General features: G+C 37.3%; 1 protein-coding gene across 10 annotated transcripts in view; it reads left to right on the top strand.

Annotated features, from left to right (window-relative positions):
- LOC112559243 (protein furry homolog) overlaps positions 1-23,573 on the top strand; it is a 51,675-nt gene extending 28,102 nt beyond the window's left edge. For 6 of the 10 annotated variants that reach the window (XM_025230326.1, XM_025230323.1, XM_025230325.1 and 3 more), the window contains 24 exons: positions 1,665-1,748; positions 3,197-3,405; positions 3,921-4,031; positions 4,412-4,511; positions 4,843-4,940; positions 5,713-5,880; positions 6,031-6,180; positions 6,439-6,619; positions 7,111-7,307; positions 7,669-7,743; positions 9,943-9,960; positions 12,175-12,268; positions 13,085-13,176; positions 16,057-16,251; positions 16,364-16,482; positions 17,647-17,863; positions 18,080-18,170; positions 18,484-18,548; positions 18,852-18,950; positions 19,472-19,552; positions 19,868-19,978; positions 20,168-20,364; positions 21,164-21,261; positions 21,540-23,573. In XM_025230326.1, coding sequence (XP_025086111.1) covers positions 1,665-1,748; positions 3,197-3,405; positions 3,921-4,031; positions 4,412-4,511; positions 4,843-4,940; positions 5,713-5,880; positions 6,031-6,180; positions 6,439-6,619; positions 7,111-7,307; positions 7,669-7,743; positions 9,943-9,960; positions 12,175-12,268; positions 13,085-13,176; positions 16,057-16,251; positions 16,364-16,482; positions 17,647-17,863; positions 18,080-18,170; positions 18,484-18,548; positions 18,852-18,950; positions 19,472-19,552; positions 19,868-19,978; positions 20,168-20,364; positions 21,164-21,261; positions 21,540-21,775 — 3,086 coding nt within the window. In that variant the 3' untranslated portion in view covers positions 21,776-23,573. The remainder of the gene's footprint in view (positions 1-1,664; positions 1,749-3,196; positions 3,406-3,920; positions 4,032-4,411; positions 4,512-4,842; positions 4,941-5,712; positions 5,881-6,030; positions 6,181-6,438; positions 6,620-7,110; positions 7,308-7,668; positions 7,744-9,942; positions 9,961-12,174; positions 12,269-13,084; positions 13,177-16,056; positions 16,252-16,363; positions 16,483-17,646; positions 17,864-18,079; positions 18,171-18,483; positions 18,549-18,851; positions 18,951-19,471; positions 19,553-19,867; positions 19,979-20,167; positions 20,365-21,163; positions 21,262-21,539) is intronic. The other 4 variants (XM_025230331.1, XM_025230327.1, XM_025230329.1 and 1 more) reach the window with 2 other exon arrangements.
- Positions 23,574-25,996: the final 2,423 nt, after the last annotated feature.

Genomic DNA, 25,996 nt, shown 5'->3' with positions numbered 1-25,996 from the left:
TGTTGTACATGGTAGGTGAGGAAGCAGTTTATATCCTTTGTGATACACAGGTGGGATTTGCACTTTATTCACTTTATGCAGGCATAGCTGTGGCATACTCGGCACCTCTGCTTTGGTTGGGAGTGCTCAGGGCAATGTCCAACATTGTCATAGCATACTCAGTTTCCTGGGAACACGATCACCAATTTCTTTCTTGGGTTGGTTTCATCCCTGTCTAATTGAGGAAATGATGAAGCTAGTGCTTCCGCTGCAGCAAAAAGAGGGACACCTATGATTCCAAATGATTAATGAAGGCAGCTTTCATTTTTGGATCAAGGACTCTGCGATGTTTACTGTGAATGTGATTAGGTCAAACTGTTCTCTTTCAGTTGATTATTCTGATCTGCATTACATCTGTACAACAGCCAGCCATTTACCACTGCTAGACTTAGTGCCCATAAGAACACATGCCTGTACCATTTCGGGCTTTTGTGATCATCCATGTAGAGCCACTTCAGCATATCATCATCATCATTAGAAGATTTAATGTATTCTAGGTCTGATAGCTGTTCTGGCACACAATCGGATTCATTTTCTGGATCAGAAATGTTAGCATCTAGCGAAAGAATTAGCCGAGAAGCCATTCGATCACTCCTTGTCCTGCGCATCACAATCCATCTTGTTTGTCTATGAATTTACCTTTGTTTCACTTGTACCTGTACTTTTGGTGATGTCAGTTATTTCTTTTACCTGCTTTTTGCTGTTAAGTAGATTGATGCTATCATTGAAGAGTTGGTTGTTGATTCTTGTGCCTCTTACTGAGATAGTGGACTGAATGTTGTTCAGTGTCTTTCCATGGTGCTTTCTAGGAACATATAGAAGAGGATGTCTTGATGGTCTTTGTAGTCCTTCATGCAGCCTCACTCCCACTTACCCTCACTTGACATAAACAATCACACCGACATGCACAAATCACACACCTCTCACCCTCAGCTCCATAATGTTGTTTAAACTGACAGTCACTTTACTAAATCTTATTCTTTTTTCTGTGGTTGTCTCCTCAGTCCTGTCCATCTTGCCATTTCCAAACTGATAATGTCTGAAGTAGCTGGATAATATGGTCTCATTCTCCTACTGGACTGGTGATGTAAAGAGAGTAAACATTCCATGTACCAATGTAGTGTTGGAGGCTGGTGGTGTAGAGAAAGTAAGAATTCCGTGTACAAGGTAGTGTTGGAGGTTGGTAGTCTGTGCCCAAGGAGCATACTTGATGCCATCCAGTACTCATTCAAGTGCTGGGTGCCTAGAAAACGTCCAGTAGCTAAGTCCCTGATAAGAGCCAGTGGCTGCTATATAACCATCCTATCTAAGGGATAGTCTTTTGGGAGGTCAAAGATTTCTGATTATCATTTCATATGCTGTAAACTTGGCTGTCTGATATGATAATTGATAAGCATTTAAGGCCATAAAACAGTTATCAACAATGTATATTTAGTCAAAATAAGAAGGTTTGACAAGTTTGAGACATTAGATGGTGACCTTGCTGCAACTTACCACTATGGCAGATATGGTTCATGTTGATAACTAAAATTATTAGCTGGGAGGCACATTCATTGTTGAAAAGATTATGACATATTACGTGCTAGTTATTTAATAATGTTCTTCTGTGCTGAAATCTCTTTCAGAGGGGAAGAAACGTCCAGCTGGTCAGAACGTTACAAAATCTGTTGTAACATTTATAGATGAAGAAAACACTGTTTTTGTGCAAGGTGAAACCTTGGTTATTAGCAGGATTTCTTCTTGTGTTCCTAGCTGCTTGACTAATGACTAGCACCAGAATTCTTGCTGCTACTGAAAAACTGAAACCAACTTTTAACAATAGGTTTAACTTTTACATGCAAACTGACCCTAGCCTGAATGCTCCATAAAGACAAGGGTGGAGTTTGCTTAAAGGCCGATGTCTACCGTCCGGACTGAAGTGAATGGTATCGCCTGTGCGAGGGAAGGTAGGAGTACACATGGTGCGGACTGCTAGCGGCCAGTCATCTCCAATTACTACCCTGACAAAAGGCGGGGTGGACATCACAGGCACCGCCGACTAGCCTGGCAATAAAATGTACAGCACCATGTACTCCTACCTTCCCTCGCACGGGCAAAACCATTTCCAAAAAACGCCCACCAGGACATCGGCCTTTAAGGACTAATTTCTACTTAATGCTGTTAATCGTTAGTTTCTCAGTAGAGTGTTTATATATGATGGTAAAATAAACATTCAAAAAAGCCGATACATTTTTATTAAACTAGGAATTTCTGTTTTGTGGTTGTAGTTACAAGTGGCAAATGCTTTGGCCCTGTATGTTGTACTTCATGTTTACAAATGATATATGCATTTGGTAACAGCACCTTTAACATAACTAATTTCTATTAATTTTATATTATAGTAAAGTGCTTATTGTGATGCTTATGGATCTAATGAATAGTTGATAATTGTACTGAACTAATGGTACTGCAAATTGAGATGCTTTATTTAAGAAAAAAAGTCTTGTGGGGTCAGTGAGCTTAATTCTGCCAAAATATGATAAGATAATACATTATAGACTCTGGAGTAGCTTCAGCAGGTTGTGAGCATAGATCACATTTGGCTCCTGGTGATGGCAGAATCTAGTGACTTGACTCTTTACAAGTCAGTTCACAAAACACAAGTATGAAGCAAATGAGTAAGAAATTCTGATCTGTAAAGAGTTAAAGGAGTTGGAGATTAGTCATGCACTATCACTCATGCAAATGCCTGTGCCTGTTTATAGTATGTACATCTTTCTGAAAGACACGTATATGGATCTTTCTAGCTTTGCATTTGCACTTTTTACTTTGCAGAATGCTTAGTGATTCTGTCATTTGCTTTTGTTGACAAACTGCTGCTTCAGTAAATGTAGATTTTACTGAAGTTTGTATTTTTACTTTCTTGTATTGGGTCAACATTAAAAACTATAAATTTTGTGCAAAATATTTAAAATGCACTTGAAAATGAGTTATAAAATATGTAAAGATATGAACTGACATCAGGTTTAAGAGTCTGTATGCAATAACAGATTAAGAACAGAAAGCACACATATGCATTTAAACACACATACACATATGCTTTTGTCAATAATAGTTATTATATAAGAGTAGTTGTTATGTGACTAGTTTAATCTACACGAGCTCTGTAATGTTATAGGTGACAATCGTAATCGCAGCAGCACAGATGTGGAAGGCCATCGTTCCAACTTGGGTCGCTCACGCAGTGCCCAGTCATTGAAAAACCTGGATCAGTCTGGCATGGAGGACAAGCTTACTCTTGTCACACAGATTTTTTGGATCACAGTCTCACTGCTGGAATCAGATTATGAATATGAATTCTCTCTAGCAGTCAGACTTCTAAGCAAGGTTAGAGATAAAGTTTATTGTGTATAAAATAAATATTGTGCCAGTGTTAGTGCTGGAGGTGAGTTTTTCAATAGGCAGTTAGGGAAGTAGTCAAGTTTAAGGGTGAAGGTATTATGAATTATGAGTTTCTATTCCCGAGTACACTGTAGTAGGTGATTGTAGCAGCACCACGGTTTGAAGTAAGGTTTTAAGATAAATGAAGCTACTACTAGATGGTGTTAATAGTTACAATAGTCCCTTTTCCATCAGCTGGTGAGATTCTAAGCAGCATTAATGCAGAATATTCTATATTGTTTAAAATATAAACAATATATTATGTATTTGTTTTAAAATATGAAGCATTACAGCTTGTAATTTTTTAAAATGAGATGAAAGGTTAAAAACATATATACTTTTAAGTAGTCAGAAAGTGAAATCCACTTTTAGCTAGCTTTTAGATGTAGATCAAAATGATCTATTTTTGATGATAGAGAATGAGGTACCTTTCATTATTTTTTCTTTTATTGTTTCTTCAGATTCTACAGCACTTGCAGCCTGAGCGGCCAGACTGTCGAGAGAAACTTGACAAAATTCTGCAGCAGATCAAGTGGCCAAACTTTCCTGGAGTTTTTGTCCTTCTTCTTAAAGTATGTATGAATATTTAAGTATATCTACACATTTTAAAAAATTTAATTTAAAAAGATTTATAAATCTAAAAATGCTACTTGACCTTTTGTACTCAAAATGCCAGAAGAACTCTAATGTGTCATTTAGAAGTGTATAGCTTAATACTGAACATTTTACTGATTTTACCAGTTGTGTAGTGCCTGGTGACCTTTTACACAGGTTGGCTAAAATGATAAAACATTTAAGTATTTAAGTGATGAATAAATGTGTTGGGGGTAATGGTCATGCATGTGGAGCTTGAGGGCCATGCTGATTTGTTTTAGCAGCTTCTGCCATAGATGTAGAATATTTATTTTAGTGGCTGGAGCCACAGATGTAGAATATGTTTGTGTTTTGCCAGGGATGCACATCCCAGGTTGCTGCAGAAGCTACCTGGGCTTTGCTGTCAAAGACCATCCTTTGTATCAACTCTCCTGTTATGGATCCATCAGGAGCATGTGGTATGTTCTGACTGTTTTGCTTGTTCACTTGCCAATGGGAACGGTTTCAGCGTTTCACCAGATAAAGAGTGTGTGCAAGTCAAAGCAGTATTGATATTACTGTGCTTGGATAGGTGTCTTTACTGTAGGCTTTTGTGAAATTCATGTTATCTGTGTAGGACAGAATAAATGTGCTTGAGTCTTTATTTTCACATCCTACTGGTGCATCATTTGATGGAATAGATATTTCTTGTGATAATATCCAAAAGTACCAAGAATTTTGTTGTTCATTTGTTGCATTTGCACTCTATTTAATTATGATTTTAAAATGAAAATTCTGTTTGCTTCTTAGGTTTTGCCCTTGTGACTACAGCACTATTGCCTTATCTTGTCCACAACTATGAAAACCCTTGTCAAACATGCCGTGATGCTGCTGATAACATCGCACAGGTAGCTGGGGATACATTGTATGTCTTTATGTCAGCACATACCTGCATCAGTGTCAACTCAGAAAAATTTCTATGATCTCATGGGTCTTTCATTTGTATGTGATCATCTGGCTAATGTCTTCTCAGTGGAACATACTGCTGTCAAATTATGCAAGAAGAAGACACATATAATCTGGTAGCACAGTAGATTAGTCAAACTTGTAAAAGCAATGTCAGAACTACTGATTAAGTACTCAGCAAGATACAAGACACTTTTATACAGTTGAGAAGAAAAAGAGGGTGAAGAATGAGGATATCAAGAGTGTGTGTGATGATAATTTCTTTACATAGATTTTGTGTGTGTTAGTGTGGAGCAAGATCATGATAACTGTGTATTGGGGGAGACTGCTATCAAGATTTTCCTAGTTGCTTTAAGCTAGCACAGAGGTTATGATGGATAACAACAAAAATGCACAAACTGATTCATATTAAACAACTTTTGTTTAGTTTATATCTCAAAGAATGTTTGTAAATGTTTGTTGTTTGCTTTATAAACCATTTTCATTTTTTGACATTTAAAATAAGATATTGCTCTGTTATAGTTCTTATGCACTGGGGGAGACTTATCCTTGAACAGTTAGATGTTTTTCTGGAATTTTTTTGTTTCTAGGGAGAATATCATGTCACAACAAGCACCAAATTATGTAATTATATACATCTTCCCAAACATATTTTATGTTGTGTATGGTTTTGGCTGCTTCAAGAATTAAGTCATTTTGTGTTTTGCTAATCAGATGTGCAGCCAACAGAGTGAGGACCTTACAAACCTGGCAACTGTAATGTCACTATATAGCCGTGGCACATTTGGCAAAGATAGCGTACAATGGACCAAATGTGTCATCAAATACCTGCTGGATGTCTATTCTTGCCTGGCTTTGACACTTATCTCCTTTCTTGTGGAGGTCAGGGACACTTTTTGGAATTTTTTTATTGGAAACTTTTATGTATTTGTGTGCTGGCTAAGACTTTACAAATATTTTTAATGCATATGTCTAAAGTGTTATTTTTATTGTTGTTGCACCTTGCATGTTAACTCTGTCGGTTTTGAGCAGGTGTTGGAGAAAGGTGCCCTGCTGTATCAGCCTGACATTCTTCAGATCCTCTATTGCATTGCTCACTATGTGGATATCCATGCTTTGCCCAGCTGCTCAAATCGTATCATCAATCAGGAACTTTTCCACACACTCAATAAACACCTTCAGGTCTGTATTTACTTCCCCAGTCAGGAACCTCTCCAAATGTTCAACACATACATACACCTGTTAAGGTCTATACTTGTACAGATCAAATATTTTAGCAAGATTTTACTTCACAAGTAGATCATAACTACAGTAATTTTAGGACTTTGATTTTCTGAATTGTGAAGGAGTTTCTTTGAATTGTGAAGGAGTATCTGATGGATTCATCATTCTAGTTTTTTCAGTTGTTGCAAGACCTAAGACACTTTGTTTTGTTTTAAGGGTGTGCACTGGAAAGAGGCACTCAAGATTTTGAAACTGGCCATTACACGGTCCTCCACTCTTGCTGCACCACCTCCATCCTCATCATCTTCCATGGGTACCTCTGAACTGAGCAGTATATTCTTGCACACCCCATTTGCAGAAAATGAAGGCATCAGCAGGATGCACAAAGAACTTCCAGGTGAGAAGAGTATTTTTTGATCCCCTTCAGCACTGGCTATTGTTTTCATAACATCTTGTTTCCACCATACTGTACATGATTGCCTGGGTAGAAGTTGTTGCGGTTGCTTCTCATGCTGCTAGATTTATTACTTCTATTACACAATCAGAGGCTTGGGTCAGATTGAAAGTCATGTTGCTGGATGTTCTGTCTTGGTGTTCTAATGGATTGATGCAAACTTTGCTTGGTCAACAATATTTGTTGAAATGAAAGTCTTTTTTGTATATCAAAACCTTTGAGTCTATACATGTCATTTGTGCAGGCAACCTTGAGACTTGAAAGCTGTTACAATGTAGACCCAAGCTGACAAAATGCTTTATGTATTGATTTCAATTTTTGTGTGAAAAAGTGTAAAGTATATATAAACACTTACCTGATAACTTTGTGGGCATTTTTTTCATGTAAACGTTCTAGGACTGAATTGCGTGATCTATTCATTCCACGTTTCACAGGCCGAACTTTGGACTTCACTTTGGAAGTATCTAGGATGCCCATCATTGGGCTGAAGTTCCTGAACTCTGACACAGCCAGGAGTTTGCTGGCTGAAGAGAAAATGCCTGCAGCCATCAGTGCTGGAGTGTCACTATCCCGCAAGCCATCTAATAATCAAGACATTGACTCTGTTTGGAGACGTCCTCAGGCCTCGCAGGTTAAACAGATCTTGTAAACAGAGATGCATGTGCAAATGTATGTGTGTGCGTCTGAGATTGTTTAGACTCACATTCTGGCAGGTGGTTAGGTTGATGTGTGTGTGTGTGCATGCATCCAAGTGTACACATCATATAGGCATAGACTTGTACCACACGCAAACATTTTCTCTTTAGTATTTGTATCATGGTAGTTAAAAGCATCCTTAATTCTTAATACTTACATTGATTATTTATTGTCAAAAATACATGTTTCCTCAACTTTTCAAGGAAGAAACGTAGAACTGTAAAGAGTTTACTAAGAACCAGAAAGTAATGTCTGTGCAGAAGTTACTGAAATGTGGTTATGATCATTTTTCTCAGTCAAGAACCAGAGAACGTTTGGTCAATCTTCTCACATGCTTTGGCCAGAGAGTGGGTCTCCCCAAGAGTCCTTCGGTGAGCTACACTCATTTTAGTTCTTATTTGAATGCATTATTATGGTTTTTTTTTCTACTTATCATGTCTTTCACTTTTGTGAGTTAACGCTCACTAGCTGTAGCTCACAAGTAACACATTTTAATATGTTTCCATTTGTTTTTATATCTCATACTGCTAAATTTACTGTACACGACAAGATTCAAATAACTTTTACAAGATATGTTTGAACCCTGTCAAGAAGTGCATGTGTATGTGTAAATGTGTGAGCAGCTGCATGTGTGTGTGCAAGGAGGAAAATATTTAAATTTCAGAGTATTTTCCAAATAGTAGTTTTTAACTGGCTCTTATGTGAGGTAGATTATTATTTGATGCAGTCAGTCAGAGGTCAATTAAAGTGTTATGTACCTTCTTCTTGTTTTCCCCTTTGACATAAGTGCTTAAAATACAGATAGCAACAGCAGGCCATATGTGATCTTACTCTAAAATGTTCTTTATCACAAAGGCAGTAGCAAAGTGGCAGATACTGAAAGAAGCTGGGTTGGGTGGCCTTGACAGTGTTGCAACATTGCTTTTTCCTAAATGTTTGTAAGAGCATGCCTGTGATGTATGGTAGTGCTTGGTAGTGGGACCTCAAGGTGGAATACAGTGCTGTCTCTTCACGTACTGTTTCAGCATATTGTCACAGCATATTATCAGGGCATACAGATCACCATATGGTGGAGAGGAATATCTAGACAATGAGCAAGAATGTTCTCTGCTGTTTTTCACACCTTCCTTCCCATAAAGGCACTAGTTCACAGCATACCAGCTTCTGTTCACACACATCAGACATAAAATGTTGAACCATTGCATCAGTAAATTCTGCCACTCACAACAGAGAAGGAAGTGTTCATGACATTTAAAATTCACTGTTTATGCATTCACACACTCTGGCCACTAGTGTAGTAAAGATTCATGTAACAGATATGTAATACAATGTCTACAACATAGATGTTATGAATATCTTAAAAATTCTACACAAGTTTTATCTCTTTTCATCAGAAAATTTTGAGGTATTTTAAAAATAAATTTATTGTATGATTCTATGTACATAAGTATGCAGAGGCTAGAGTGATACATTTGTTGTACATGCATGCATTTGTGCATAAATTGTTTCATATGATTATATAAGCATGCAGACATCTTCACAGGTTCATTTACATGCATTGTTAGTACATAGGGCATTGTGCATGCATGTTTGCACACTTGCATGCTCACACATACACATCAAACACATGCACATGTGCATACACACACACATGATTTTAAACTGAAATGTTTTCTGGCTATCGGGATAATAATAATGACCTAACAAGAGACAAAATTAGTATTCTATTGAATAAGATTTTAAAACACATTTTTTACATTGTCATTTACAAAAAAATATTCATAATATTAATTATAAAACAGTTCCATTTGATAAGAGATTTAAATAGAGTAAATTTGGATAAAAGTTGACCTTCACCTGACCATGTGTCCTTAGTTACATTTTTTGATAGTCGTATTTTTCATCAAGAACTTAATTCATATATAGCATGAACATAAATGTCTTAGCTGTTCTGCAGTTAGAGTTCTTAAGCTCTGCTTCAGATGTACAACCATTCCTAAACTGTATTTTGGTTATTTGGAGAAGAAATATGTTTAGGTATTTTGGATGCATAATAAGATTCAAGAGTTTTTCTTTAAAGTTGGGACTATGTGCAGTTTCTCTATAATTTAATCTTTCTGAGGTGAATTGATTGGCATGAGTAGGCTTTTATTTGGTGAGGCTTGAGCAATCTTTTCATTAAAGCCTAAAAAGCGGATTTTTTATGTGCTGTATTTTTTCCCATAGGTCTCAGGTATTTCCATACAAAAACAGCTCAGGAGTTAAACAAACCATATAACAGTATCACTGGTTCCATCAGACATGAGCATCAGTAGAACTAGCATTTGCACTTGGTGTTCTTGAAATGCAGTACATTTCCTTACCAGTTCACAGCATGTCATCAGTTTTTTTTTTTTTTAATCACAAACATTTTGAAAATGGAGCTGTATATAAATTTATGCTGCTGTTTGTTCTGCATGAGATGATTATTAAAAGTGTGTGTGTGTCTAGGCTAGTATGTGGGTGTGTGTTTGTAAGTATTTTCTGTCACATGCCACTTTCATAACTTGAGCTTTGGTTGCCTCTGCTAGGACACCACCATAAACAAGGTAAGCCAGTGTACACTTCCTCGCTGGCGCAGTGGACGAGGATTTCCAGGCACTATATCATCAAATGCTCTTATGCAAATTTGATTCACAGCTTCTGTCCATCTATAACTTGTGTTCAGCAGATAGACATTGTTCAGTTCATTCTTCAGTTCTTTGTATTTACTCTTTATTATTTGTTTTTTTCTGACACACATGCTGTCATGGATTTTATATATAATTGCTTTCAATGTCTGCTTCTGATAAATATTGCCTGTGTTTATCATTTGCATCTGTCAAGAGGGACAAGCATGACTGTCCTAGTGTGCTTTGTTAAATATATCAATCTGCTGGGATGGGTAATAGCTCACTTTTGTTTTTCCTGTATGTAAGAAAACAGTGAAGGCATGTGTTATTCTCTCCTGCTATGTATGTTCTTAAAAAAAAGGAACCTGACAATCAGACTTTGTGTGAAATTCTACAGGTCAGTAATAATTTGGTTTGAGCATTGCAATTAAATGGCAAAGTCCAGCTTTCATGGTCTCTCCAAAATTATCCCTTTCATTTGTACGGTGATGATCTGCTAATTCTTTTGATTTCTTTTCAATGTTCCTTTCTTTGATGCTTCATTTGGATCTTGTGTAAAATCTTAATTGTGTTTAAGAGTCTTTTGATAGATCCTAGCAGCCTTTTATGATTAGCTATTATTTAATACACAGTGAAGCATCTTTGCTTCTGTATCATGTAACGGTAAAACATAAATCATAACTTTTAAGTTTGCACACTCTATGATTTGCTATTACTACACAGTTTTTCATCTGCTCTTTACATTTTTTGATATTTAAAAATCTTCACTGTAGTTGTTATATACACAAAACAGCACATAGGAAAAGAAGGGAGTGGAAAGAGTGAGTCCTAAAGTACTCTTTATTTTTTTAAGACACCCGCAAGGTCTTATTTTTGTCTGCTAGACACAAGAAATACAAAAAAAGTTATGTAAACTTTTAAAAGATGATCACTGATAGAAGTTAAAGGCTAACCCAAGAACAAAATCATTTTCAAGTTAGTGAGTTTATCATAAACTACTTATTTGCAAAGTCTAAGCAAAACCACTTTTTGATCTTTAAACATGCAGTTCTCATGTGTTTGGAAAACGATCAAGATCTTCATTCTCATAAATGTACTGTAGGCCCAAGATCATATTAGTGTACACATTAAACATTTTTGTCTTGGCACATGTCAGACTAGATACAATTAGTCCAGTAATGACTGAATGAAGCACCAAAAAAGTCAGAACATGTCAGAGACCTGGAATGAGTAACTTCCAACCTGGCACAAACATTTTAAATTGAAAACTGAAGAAACTATTCTTTGACATGGTAATCTTTATAGAAAACTCATTATTTTGTTGTAAGAAGTCTAGTGAATGTTACTTAAACACCTGAATGGGAAATATTTGTTATAGTTTCTGTCCTGGTTGTTTTGATTGCCATCTGATGAGCATGAAAAATGTTCAGATAAAATATTATTCAAAAACTCCTTATTCTGTTTGCAGTAGTTAATGTATTTGTATCAGGCTTATTTTTGAACAAAATGGTTTTAACAGAGGAATGTGCATAGAGCTGAGGTTGATACTGACCATGCTTTACAGGCTTGACAGTCTCGCTAAACAGAGTCCAGAATTTACTAACAGTCCCTATAACGGAGTCATCTTTATACACGTATATGTCCTAACTAAAATATCAGTTATTTCCTCATGTTGATGGTTTTATAATGTGATGAAGATTGCTGGTCCCTAAAAGAAAGTTTGACATTCATACAACAGTGTAACATAATTACTGATAATAATACTTTGACAGCAATAGTGTTTTCCTTGTGTAGTTAATTTGCATGCCAAGTGTTGTTGGCACCCTGTAGAATATGCATATAGGTTATTATCTTATGGTGGCTGTGAAGTTTGATCTCTTCTGTGGTGTGCTTTGTGATTTTTCCTTGCCTTATGTGCATATGTAGTTTGAAGACTGTGGGGAAGGAGAGTATAAAGTTTTAAAGATGTATTTTAAAAAGGTCTTTAGGCTACCATAAGGTGTTTGACCAAAGTGAAAAAGTAAACTAAGGGGAAGAGCGTTAAATTAAAAAGTAATAGTTGTACCATAGGTAGTATTAATAAAGTTCTTTTTGGTTATTATAAACCCTAGGCAGGTGATTTAACAAGAAAGCTGGATGTTGCTGTTACAGGTGATCTTCAGCCAGTCTAGTGACACCTTGGATCACCAGCAGAGTGTTGGTGGCTCGAGTGGAGAGGAGGCTTCCATTCCAGATGCTTCCTCTAGTATGTGTCATGTGAGCTTGCTCCAATTTTGGGTTGATAGTGCTTAAGACACAGAGCAGAGACAGTCAATGCTTGTGCTTTAAAAACCTTTTCTTTCCAGATACATCACAAAGTCATTTGCTGTCTTCACTCTCATCGTTGCCCATCTTTCTGTTCTTTTGTGTTCTAATGGATGTATTATCATCTTGATCATGTTAACTCACTAAGGCCTTAAGAAGGTGTGTTCCTAGACACACATAAAATTATTTATAGCTAGTTGTAAATTTCAGATTTACTTATTTGTTTGGTTATCTTGAGAGGGGAAATTGAGTTAATAAGGAGGTCAGATCAAGATTTAAAAAATATCAAGACAGAAAGTTTGTTTTACCAACATAGTTTACCACCTCTCTTCAGTGTGTCTTACTGATGTGAGGTAGAACAAACACAGGCTATTTTTGATGATATAGCGCTAGAGATACGGCTTAGCTTTGTTTGAGTGGAATGGGGAGATACAGCTTAGCATTGTTTGAGTGGAGTGGGCTGAACTTGCATGAAAACTATGCTTTTTCCATAGAGCAATTGACAACTTTGTGTACATCTTAAAGCCACTATACTTGCACTAATTTTTTAAAAAGGCAGTTTGCATGTATGCATGCTGTGGTCACCCATGCCCAGATATTCAAGGATAAATTTGTTATATCACCCATGACCAGATAATTAAGGGTAGATTTGTTATATCAAGTGAGACTTCAGGTGCACAAAGAACACAAGGGGTGCCACAGGAGATGGAGTTGTTACATGAATGTCACCAGTTTTTCTTCTTTTCCAATGCAACAGATGACACCTTGATGAATGACAGCAGTGGCAATGAGCTGATTGTGACATTCAAGGGTTTTGACTTTCTTGACAACGAGCTTGAAGAATCTGAGGTATAGTATAGCCTGTTTTAGTGACTGTCTCCTATAGGGAAAAACCCCAAAGACACGATATCTTTAAAATCGTAGTTTTTCTTACAAAATATTTTTTTGCTTGTGATTATTTTTTTATTAACCTCTATGTTATTTGGGTTAATAGATCACAAGATGTGTTGTTGCTGTTACATAGAATGATTTTTCAGCTTTCTTATTGCACATTCTGTTCATTTTTCTTTAATTTGAAAAGTTTTGTTTCTCTTGATTTTATCACAGCCATCAACTTGGACTCTGGTAGGCCTGTTACAGCTTGGGAAGTGGTTGTCAGGGTGTAGCACACAGTGAAAGTGCAGTGTTGCACATTTCGTATTACATGTACTTAAATGTGAATAGGTCTGTTATGTGGTAGCCATGTTCCTAGATTCTTCCACTCTCCCAATTTGTAGACTGTCTGATCCCATTCTCCTGGATGCAGGAAGTCCTGCCACAGATGTTATTGTTTATTCAGACATAGTATTTTGTTTTTCAAAAAGATGTATTGTAGTCTTTAGTTTTAAAAATTAGCATTAAAGTATCAATAGGACCATATGCTAGTCTTCTAAAGGACGACACGAGTGCTTAGGAAAATATCGCTGAAAATAGAGCATAAAGTATCATGAAACCATATTCCAGTGGTAATCTATGATGAAGAGATATGAGAAATATTATATTAATTAAGAAGCAGAAGTGGGACTGGATCGGTTACACCCTTTGAAAGCTGGCCGCTGATTTAATGAGACAAGCTTTGGGTGGAACTACAGGGGTGTCGCAGACCTGGGAGACCCAGACAGACATAGAGGAGATCGATCCACAGTGAGGAGGAGGCAGCTGGCATGACATGGACCCAACTGGATCCGATGGCATGGTGTAGTTACGGCCCTATGTACCACTAGGGGTGAAAAGGAAGAAGTAATCGACAGTCAATAATAATACTATTGCCCATTACATTTCGATCTGGAGAAGATTTACTTACCAGTCCGTCAAGTGAATTTGGTTTTGACCTTATAATTTGTTAAACTTCAATTGAAGCTTCTAAATAAAGTTCAGGTCTGTAGTGATGTATTCTAAAATCAGTGTTTCATTTTCTGGACAAAAAATTGCTTCTTGGACACGACAGCCTGAGCAATGTTTATTCATTTCATGCAATGACACATATAGATTTGCTCAAGGATGTGTATAGGTGGATGCTGTCTGTCTGCCAAGACCAACACTTAGCCTCTTGCGAAGTGATCCAGTGTTAGTCTCGGCGAGCCGTAACAAAGAATGTGAATAAACCGGAAGCTATGTCGTCTAATGCCTCGTTTTAGTAGTTAATCCAAAATGTGAATAAACCAGAAGCTATGTCGTCTAATGCCTCGTATTAGCAGTTTTAGCAGTTAAATGGAAAAAATCATGTGCCAGCAGTCCCTTCGTGATTTGCCTAACTGAGCCACACTCACTGTTACAAATACCATTTGCATGCGACGGAAGAATAATTTTCTTCTGCTTCCCTTGTGGCAGGTGAGAATGCTGACGCCTGAGTGCTGATATCTTGAAAATTAAGCATAGTTATTTACTCATATTTTGGGAATTATTATTATAATCAACTTAACCTGATCATAAAGAAAAAATGTTGCACTCGTGTTGTCCTTTAACCATTGCCAGATTATATTTTTTAAATGAGCTTGCTTTTTTTTTCACAGTGTAAATCATTTTTTAAATTATTGTTCTGTAAACAAGGCCCCAGAAAAGAAGACAGAATACATGTGTTATGAATTTTCGCAGACAGAGGTGATGCATTTGTGGTTATGATAAGTTAAGAACAGTCTCTGGCAGGGTTTTCTGGTGTATGCTGGTTTTGGGCAGGGTTGCAAGAATGTGTCTACATGTAGTTCCATACATAATTGTGCATGTATTTTTCAGAGGATGAATAGAATCTATCTGCACATTTATGTTTGGAGAGTATACATGAACAGTCGAGCTTCTCAGCCCTGGTGCTTAGACGTTTTTTTGAGTTTTGCTTGTTCTCAGCAGCACTGGGAAAGGATACATTTTGCACATTTAAACGTCCGGAGTATTAGTGATATACCTGGATAATATGTGCCATCAGTCTCTCTTTTCCATTTGTTGATGTGCCAGGCTTACTGCCTTAAATGCGGAATTCTACCTTAGGGTGGGAAAGAATACTTTGACCAGAGTGAGGGAAGTGAGGAACAAACACAGTGCGATCATTCCTAGTGGTCAGTCTTCTCTAATTGCTTCCATCTGGCTGACTAGTACCCTCACGTCCCTACTCTGGGTCAGACGTTCTTTCCTGCCAGATGATGATAGTTTGGCCTTTACTGTTGATATGTGAACACATTTTTAAGTTGACCTGCTAACTTTGAGCTGTGTTTTAAGAATGCAGTCACTCATTTATATGTAAACCTTTGACAGCAGTTTTTCTAAATATGAACATTTAAAAAAAATTTTGTTTTTATGAAAGTACTTTTAAAGTAGTAAATATGTGCACACAATAGATAAATGGCTGGATGATTGTATGAATGATGTAACTAATTTTCAAAAAGTGTTACTTATCTAACACAACTTAACTCACTTAGAATGGGGCTTTAGAAAAGTGGTAATGTTCAAGTGAAAAATGTGCTTCTTCCAACTCCTTAACTGCTGAGAACTGAAAAAGATTTTATGTTAGAGGAAAATATAAAGTGAAACTAATTTGTTTCCAAAGGATCACTCAGGAGTTTAGTTACAATGAGACATTGCTATATGTGGATTAGATACTGCCTATGTGATATAGTAAATAAAAATGAGTATCATAAAAGTTCTGCTGTGTTGGTGTTCAAGTAATAGCCTCAATGTTAGCTCTTTGTTTATCAACAGAATGAAGACTTCTTCTCGCAGCTGGTAGACAGGCGGACCTCCTTGCCTCTGGATGAGTCACCACCTCCACCTGCCAAGCGACGCCACTTTGGGAGTGTACCAGACCTGAAGATGATTGGTTCCCCAACCCTTATGGAAAACCCTCTTACTCCAGCAGACAGTCTCAGCAACAAAGAAACTTCTTCAGATGATGAGGTTGTACATGCTTGCTTACTTAGATGTATATAACATAAATTAGTCATGATCGTTTAATACCAGCAAGCATTTGGCAAGGCCATTAGGGTTAACACATGATTTTTTTTTTAAGTCTCAGAGTTCAGCTGAAGACAGTCATGATGTGCCACATGACCTGGCAGCATCCAGTGCAATTGTGGTTCAGAATCCAGCTTTGGAGCGTCGCCGTTCCAGTCCTCTCACAGCCTCCACGTTAGTTTTTCAGGATTATATCTAGCAAGATTATTTCAGATACGTTATTAGAAAGACTAGACATGATGTTTGATTTCATCTGATAATCTCTTACCCCTTTTTTTTTGCAAGGGGTGGAAAGACATTTGGTAGTACTAGAGCATTTTTAATACTGTTGTTTGTGTCTGTTATTTTATGTATAAATTGTTAGGGTGTGCTTAAAATAATGAAATGGAACAGTTTCATGTGAATGTAGTTATTTATTGCAATGGAAACAGTCCCAAAAATATGCTGCATAGTACAAATCTGATTGCTTATATTTGTTGCTGTATGCAGTCATTTTGTTTTGTGGTGGCATGATATTTCTTTTATAAGTTATTAATGAATTTACTAATTTTTGTACAACAAAATTACAAAATATTACCACATAATAGTTTAGTCTTTTTGATGCAGCTGTATATCCTACCCTAATTTTGAAGAAATAGGTACAACCAAAAGCTTTCCTGTTAATCTGGAAAAAAGAAAAAATATGAAACTGAGCATGAAGTAGAGTGTAGGATTCATATGTATAGAAACATGGAAGTAGACTGTAGGATTTACATGTAAATAAAAAATACTGCATTGAAAGAAATTAAAAAGTATGAAATAAACATGAAATTTAAAAAGAAGAACCAAAACTCAAGATTCAAAGACCACTGTGAGATTCACTGTGTTTACTGTAAATTTAATGCTAAGGGGAAAAAAAATTGTGTAGCTGCTATTAAACAGTGAAAAACATTCTGTACAGCTAATATTTTACATAGCAGTAATTTTTTATGCATTTATGAGTTACTAAACTTTTTGTAGACATCTCTATTATTATAATCTGTATGTTCTGTCTGCTGGATTTTGCATTCTTTTTGTAAACTTGAACTTTTCACTTCTGAAGACTAAACAAAATGGGTATATTTATGGTATTAAAATGGTAAAATATCTTTATATTACACAATACTATACATATATTTTATGCATTTCTGACTTTCTAAAATGTTTCTTTTATCGGCTGGCTTTCATGTGTTGTCTTTGGCTTACACAAAACTCTCCCCAAAAATTCTTATTAAATTTCTTACACAAACCTGCACTATACTGAAACCTCCACAGAGACGCTATTGAAATTTTATGAATTTATATTTTTAATTCCAACAGACACAGTCTTTACTCCAATCCCAGTGAGCCAGAAAACTGTGAGCTGAACTCTAGTCTTAGTGGGCATGGCCTGGCTGGTCATTCCTGGGCCCTCACCTTGTGCTTGCAAGGTGATGAAGTGGAGGAGGTGTGGCGGGCCCATGTCGCCAAAGTCATGGCTGAAGCATCTGTCCAGCATGCCATCCACACCTGTCAGGTCTTCCCACGTCTGTACAGGGTATGATGTGGAGAGAGAAACATAAGTGCATTCTTGTGTGTTCTGTATGGTCAGAACAATGTGAATAAAAATTTTATGTTCATGACAGAATCTAAAGACACTTTTATTGATGACTTCAACGATTTCAACCACTTGTATAATTACAAGGATTTGTTTGCTGAATGTGAACTAGTGCTGTTTTTATAATAAGATTTTTGTGATCTTTTGGCTTTGAAGGAGATGCGCAAGAGACTGATGGGAATGACCAAAGAAGCCTACTACTACATCTCCAAGACTGAAAGTCTGAAGGCCATAGCATCACAGTTCCATATCCTTTTAATGCCTGAAGGCCTGTTAATTTGGTATCATTTCAACAGACACAAACCTTATTCTCTGTTTAGTGAGCCAGAACATTATGGAGCTGAGCTCTAGCATAAATGGGCAGGGCCTCGCTTATAGACTTCATTGGTCTTTGGTTTCATTTATTTGGATTTGTTTCTACATGTGTTTGTATCTGTAGTATTGTTTGCCTGTTTTTTTTAAATAAATATTGCAACAAGTCTCTGAGTGATTGTCAGACAAGTCTGTAGAACACCTCTTTCCCCTCCACTCCAGTTTTTTTAAACCTTAACCATCATTACTGCAGATGTTGGAGATGATTCACAAGCAGATGGAATGTCCCTTTATATACCTTGAAGCAGACACAGTAAGAGATTCTTTATTTAGTTTTTTGGTTTATGTGTAGTGCAAGCAGGTGTATATATAAATGTGTGTTTGTGTGTTTGTGTGCTTGTGGTAATAATGGCAGTTTTTAAGTGTGTGTATTTCATGTACAAAATATATTTTAAGCATTATTTGAGAACAGTGAAGCAGTTTTGAAAATAGTTGAGGACAGTCATGGGAATGAGCCCTCTTTCCCAACTTTCTTTTTTTTTTGTGATATCTCCATTAAAACGATACTAACAGATACTTAAAAAATTTTTGTACTTGAGTTTTTTAAACTTTGCAGTTGACAGGTGGACGTGTCTTGGAGAGACACAGATTCTGCGTGCTGGAGATACAGGAGTGTGTGGAGACCTACGTCCTGAGAAAAGATCTGGCTGAACAGGTAGTTACATGATTGTTGTTCTTTGCTTGATAGATGAGCTGTATGTTACTTTTTTTTTTCAAGTCCTCTTCTACAGTTCAAATGGTCTCTCTTAGAAAGTAGCTCATAGAGAGAACAATAACTGAATTCCAGATTGATGACTGTCGTTTCAGAAGCAGGTCCTGCAGATCATGATCATTTAATCCCATCTTGCCATTTCACTTATTTTTTCCTTTAAGTTTAGCTATTCCATTGAGGTAAATAATATCCATGATAATTAAATCGACAATAATAATATCCATGTTAATAATATCTAGATAATATCCATGAAGAAGTTGCCATCCTCTACAAGTTTAGTGAGTGTAGCATAGAGACAAAACACACTGGTTCTTTCTTTATACTATCTTCTGTTCTATCCACTTGGATGTACTTTGCACTTTTAGTCATAGAGCTTCCTATGAAACATCCAGTCTTTGACAGAATTATTTCAGGTCCTGTTGTTAACATACGCCAAATGTTTCATCACTTTGTATTATTAACAGGGTCTAGAAGTGCTCAAGTCTACCATTAAACAGCAGTCACTTGGGGATGGAGGCACTGTGCCATTGCTTGGAGAAGACCAGGTTTGTTGTACTGGTACTACTAGTTATTAGCATATTATGTGTGATCATTGGCTTTTGCCTTGTTCTAGTCTCTACGCTCTATTGATGTGGAGAGGTGGGTAGGTATATGCTGAATATGTGGGGTTGTTTTGGCCACATTTCTTCAAAATTTATAATCATTTTAGGCTTAAAAACAGAGCATGTTTTGTGCATATTTATAAATTTGTATGAATAGCTCATATATCATTTACATGATTGAAAATTATGTTTTAAAAATTTTAGTTACTCAGCATGTGGAATCTGTATCCATAACTATTTGGGCTTATCATTTGGCAGAAACTGGAGGTGTGTCGGAAATTGTACAAACTCATCTTCCAACTGATTTTGCTGTTTGAGTCTTACCTGAAGCTTCTGGAGGTTTTCCACACTGTTACCACTTTTCCACAGGTAATTTGTTATGTTGATTTATGCTGCTTCTCTCTTCACAGGTTATGTGTGCTTAGCTCCTCAAGCTTCTTTCTCATCAGTCATTATTTTTTAACACAAAGGGTTTCTTGTTTCTTTCTGATAAAATTCTGTGCAGAAACAATAAATCAGTGAATTCAGTCTTGGCCAAACCATGTTTCTGGGTTGTAGGTGACAGATATATCAGCACAGGTAACCGGTCTGCGCCAGGAGCTATGTGGGGCCATGGCAGAGTTGGAATCTGGCCAGGCCTCTCCCTATAATGTAGACAGCAAAGTGCTTAGTCGTGAAGATGCTGTGGCCAGCCTCACTGAGTACCTCACCTCTCATCAGCAACTGCAAGCCATCCACATTCTACGATCATTCAGGTCAGCAGAAAGCATACAGCGGTATTTTTCCTTTATGACTTGTGTTGTTGATCAGAAGTATCCTGTATTATACTCTTGTTTTTGCATATGAGCAAGGACAGCGTGTCTGCAAAGATTTAAAAGCTGCCAATTGAAAATAGCAGACCACGTGTTAAAAAGAGTAAAAGAATCACATAAAAGTTTATCATTCATATTCTATATCATCTATCCCATGTGTAAAACAATCAGTCAAATCAGGCTGAAGATGTTTTCTTGATCTTTGTGACTGATGTTGTTGCTTCTCTGTATTCTGTTAAATTTGGTCATTTCTGCTGTTGCCTTAGCACCTCCAGTCCTTCCCTCTTTAGTTGATCTTCCTTGTCTTGGAAGATTTTTGACAGGTAGTTTGAAAGGGGTGTAGTTTCCTTACATTCTGGTCATGATGCCTAGGTGTCAGTTATGCTGTGAGCCATGATTTTTTTGTGTGCTCATGTTTTGTTCTTGCGTGTTTGTGCTTGTGATGAATCTGCCATTAAATTCTTGTAGTTTATTGATGCTGTCACTAATCTCATCAGTGAAGTGTGAGTTGTTGATGAGTCTGCCTCTTGCTGAGATGGTGGATAGATGTTACGCAGGCCCATTGAGTAAATAAAGACATCATGTGGGCTCCTTTGCATCCATACACTTACATAACATAGGTCTACATTTATTTATATTGCTATCTAAGCAGAGGTTCACATCAAGGCTTATTCACTATTACTTTGGCCATGTGCATTGAAGAGCTGGAGCTAGCATTGTGTCAGTAAATTTTGTTTTCCAGATCTATGTGGCAGAATGACATTTTTGGCATGACATCAGAGGATGATGTAGTGACCCTACTTAATATCTACTGTAGCAGCATGGCTGAGAAAAAACAGGGTATGTATTGTAGCAGCATGCTAGAGAAAAAAAAACCCAACAGATTATTTACTCCAAAGGAAAAAAAAAGGGATAATAATGCTGCACAATCTCTGAGAAAGTACAGTGAAGATTTTGTAGCACCATCATTGAGGAAAAAAAGGTGTTTTAAAGAAACAGCAGAAGATCATAAACATTTTATTTCAAATTTCAAGATTAGAGAGAAAACATTTTGTTTATTATTGCCACTTTTGTTTTCCCTAAACTAAGTTTTATTTCATTTGAATTTTGGTTTCCAGGTTTGTTTGCACTGACAAGATTGGATGTAGACCTGGGTCATCTTTATGCTCAGCTGATGGACATTAATGTCCAGATTACAGGAAATGCAGCATCAGCATCAGTGTCTGGAACCAGCACTTGCAGCAGCGGTAGCAGCAGCCTTATTGGTGGTAGTGGAGGAGGTGCAACAGGAATGGTGGTCAGTTCTTCACGTGGGCAGCTTGTGATAAAAACTTCAGACTCGAGTGTGCTGTAGTCAGATGATTTGATGACTGTAGAGGCTTGTCTGTATATAACAGAAGGCCTGAAGAGGTGCTATCATTATGTAAGATTGAGACAATTGAAGACTGTCCAGAACAATAAAAATGTGCATGTAATTGTGTATATGTATGTGTGTATGAGGGAGAGATCTACTAACATTTTGTCAGCTCATAATAGTTTGTGTAATATGAGACATAGTTTTAATCTCAGCATTTATTTATGACTAATAATGGAATTTGTCCCTTAAATGTTGTTTGATGCAAATATAAAATATGTGATGACTGACAGATCACAGATTAGTGGACTTTATGGTTACATTGCTAACTTCAAATATGTTGCAGTCTCCGATTTCTAGTCATCCAGCATAAAAGATATCTTGAAAAAAAAGAATATGTCTTTGGCCAGGGATAGTCTGGTAGTGACTTTAGTTTCACAGGTCTTCCCCCTTTTTTTTTCAGTTACATATAAGGAATATATTCTGTTCAGAATATGTTCATTGTATCTGGGAACTGCTTTAAAAAAAAAAAATTGCCACCTCCATTGAGGTATTTGAGAAAAAGCATTTCAGATCCATATTCTTGGGATGCATGAATTTTAAAATTGAGGGAATCTGCTTTTAAAGGTGGGATCTCGCAGGTCACACTATTCCTTAATGCTGGCTTGTGCACCAGCCAGAGGTAGGTATGTGGTCTTACATGAGAAGAACAGCTCTTTTTTTCCTCCAATTAAAATTTATATGATCGTAGAAAGCCAATACAGTGGTAATTCTGCTGCAGAGACATATGCCTCAGTCACAAGACTCGCCTTTCATCCTATCATCCATCTTAGGGACCGTCACCCATCCGCCTGCACTTGAGTTTCCCAAAGACTGAGATGCAGGATAGTTTCAATGTGTAAGTATAGCATGAAGGACTGGCAATAAGAATAGGTTCTGCATGTCATGGCTTGAATTTTGGTGCCTGTAATAAAAAAAAAACTGTCAACAGAATGTATCTGCAATGGCAACAGAACATCATTCTATTTACATAATCTGTCGCTTGTCTGCTGCTGTGCAGACGAAAAAACAAATTGTTTTTGTGGAGATGTGTATAAGGGTGTAGAGCTTGTACAGTAACATCCACATGCTCATTTACATAATTATCCACTGTACCAGGGTTTGGATATTACAATGGGAGTGGGGCATACAAAGAAAAAGGCAACCAAACAGACTTAACCATGGCCTTTTCTACATGCATACAGCATTTGAAATATTGATTTGGTATGATGAATGCTTGCCATTTTTTAAAAACATAAAATGCTCTTGCCTTGCAAAATGCTCATGTGATAAATCTCATGTGTTTGTACAAACTGTTTGCACTATACTGTTTTGTGTTATTTCATAAATTGGAACTTCTGTGTTTATCATAACTTTTTGCTGCATTGTCATTTTAATAAAGATACAACCTGTTTGCTTTTCAAATTGAATAATAAATTCTCAACACATAAATCAGGTGGTAATTTTTTACAACTTTTTATTGATGTTTGCACATATTTTCTGTTGCATAAAAACAGAGTACCTAATGCTAATGTGTGCACAGAATTTGTTATTATTTTATTATGGGGGCCATACAAACCATTTTACCGCCAACTATCACTATTTCACACCCTTTGCTGAATGTCAAGATTGTCTACTCTTGATAATATGTTGCATAATTTTAGTGCATTATTACACTTGAACTGGAAGATTTATGCTTCATTTTATAGCAGATGAATTTCATTACTCGTTGACAAAATAAAAACATAGGTCAGCTCTATAGGAACTTACGGCAAATGACTGGGAAAGACTGGTAGAGTGATATACATTAGCCAAACAGCTAGAGGCCACATTTTACATAGCTCCACAATTCTGTCTCCACTATTGTGCCTCAAAGGTAGCCTGGGAGTGAGTAGACTTTTTTTTTGAATGTTTCGTGCATCAGCATTAGTTGTGGTGTGCATAAATAGTGTGCATGTGTGAGTGGGCGCACGCGTATGTGTGCGCACCATGTGTTGACAGTTTAAACTGCTACTTCAGGATGCAGCTTTAGAAGGTATGTTTGGCCTGGGCCGTTTTTTTTTTTGCAAGTTTTTGAGTGTTACAAGCTCATTGACATGCACAAATCGAGAGCTGTAATTCAGTAGCCCAAATACTCCTGAATGTTATCGTTTTCTTGTATTAGAAATCAACTTTGAAAGACATACTCTACAATCTACATAAAAGGTGGGAGGGCAGCGAAGAATCTTTTGTAAGAAACAGAACAGGACTTAAAGAAAAGAAAGATTATGGCGGCTGAAGAGACGGATATACAAATATCTCTAAGCTCTGAACAGATCTTAACTGTCGCATTCTTATAGAGAAGCATCTTCATCATCAACGAGACCTCTACCACAACTTCATTGACTTTAAAAAGGCATTTGGCAAAGTCTGGAACTGGGAGCTAAGGCATTGAACCACTATATAATAGTTCAGAGTACAGTACTGCTGGATATTAGCTTACACCCAGCATTCGTACATCAATGACGAAAACTATCACCAGTGCTGTTTAATATTTTCTTGGAGAACATCATGCTAGAAACTCTACTCGATCATCGCACTTTCATTTCCATTAGTGAAAGGACAATCTGCAACCTGAGCTTTGCAGACGACATCTATCTGTTAGCAGGCACTAACAAAGAACTGAAAAGAATTCATCAACAGACTGACAGACAGTTCAAAGGCATATGTAATGGAGACCAGCACTGAAAAGAGCAAAGTTATGACTAATGGCAGAGATATATATTATAATATATATATAAACAAGGTACAGCTGGAAGAGGTAAGCAGCTTCGAGTACTTGGGGGCCATCCTCTCCATGGACGGCAGCTCCACGTCAGATATCCGCATCAGAATCGCATTTCAACAGCGGCAATGGCTAGACTAGGTAGGATCTGGCATAGCCAAAAGATCAGGTTCACTATCTGTACAAATCCCTGGTAGTTCCGATCCTACTCTGCTCGTCGAAACGGGAAGGAGAACCCCGGCATTCGACATCAAGTACCTGAGGAGGCTGCTCCGGATCTCATAAAGAGAACATAAAACCAACGACTTTATACGAAACAAGATTGTCACACTCGTAGGAAACCAGGAACCTCTACTTTCAACAGTCAAGCGATGTAAGCTAGTCTTCTGTGGACATGTGACCCGGCACGACACCCTGTCTAAAACTATATATATACTTCAAGGTACCTTGGAGAGTATAGCGGACTCCGCTGTGGTCAGAGGAAGAACTGGCTCACCAACATCAAAGACTGAACTGGTCGTCCTGTACATCCCCCCCCCCCAACCCCAACCCCGGTGTCAGTGAAGGGGCGACTGACTAACATCTCTTGTAAGATCATCTTGGCTTCAGCAATCCAAGACAGTAAAGATTAAAAGACTAAAGAAAACCCGCATGAACAGATTCCTCCTCCCTACCAGCTGAGCCATGAAATTCATAAAGCCAGCTGATAATTCATTGTCAGCCGTATTATTGTTACTGAAAGAAAGGAAGAAAAACCTTGTCTCGTATATAACCGCCGTGGCTTGTATAGTGTACACGTGTGGTGTAAGGTGTGCACTGAGTCAAAAGTCTGGAATTTGAATCAGGCATAAATATTGTAAGAATCTGCTAAAATGTAAGCCATGAGCGCAGGGGACGTGATGGGAGACCGGAAACGATAGATCAACAAAAGCTGCTGGCAAAGAGTTACCGGCTTTTTTCATGTAAATAGCCCTCAGGTATGCCTTCCCTTTCGTCACGGCTTTTCAGAAGGTACAGCAAGCGGCCTTCTGTCAATCAGAAGCGGTACAAATAACTCGTCATGAAGACAGACTATGAAAAGAGGACAAAATACGCTTGAATGAAGGTTCAAACTTTTTCCTGCTCTTTTTTCGCTGGTGTTGCGATGTCGGGTTCACTGTATTCGTGCTGCTCACCTCGTTGGCCGATCAAATCTGTGACCTTTGCAGACCCTCACACCCAGTGTACAAAGGGAATAATTGAGTGAAATTGAGGTGGGGCGAGAGGGTGGAGGAAGAGGGTGCAGTCGAGCAGCTTGGAAGAACCGAATGATGACTGTCAGTGTGTGCACGTGCGTGCATGCACCCTTGAATGTGTAAACGTGCTTTCAGTCTCAATTTTTATCAATATTATGGTATTCCAATGTTTTACAGCACCAT

Source organism: Pomacea canaliculata, linkage group LG3, assembly GCF_003073045.1.
Source record: "Pomacea canaliculata isolate SZHN2017 linkage group LG3, ASM307304v1, whole genome shotgun sequence".
NCBI lineage: Eukaryota > Metazoa > Mollusca > Gastropoda > Architaenioglossa > Ampullariidae > Pomacea > Pomacea canaliculata.
Note: the sequence above shows the minus strand (reverse complement) of the source record. Positions and strands in the feature narration are given on the sequence as shown.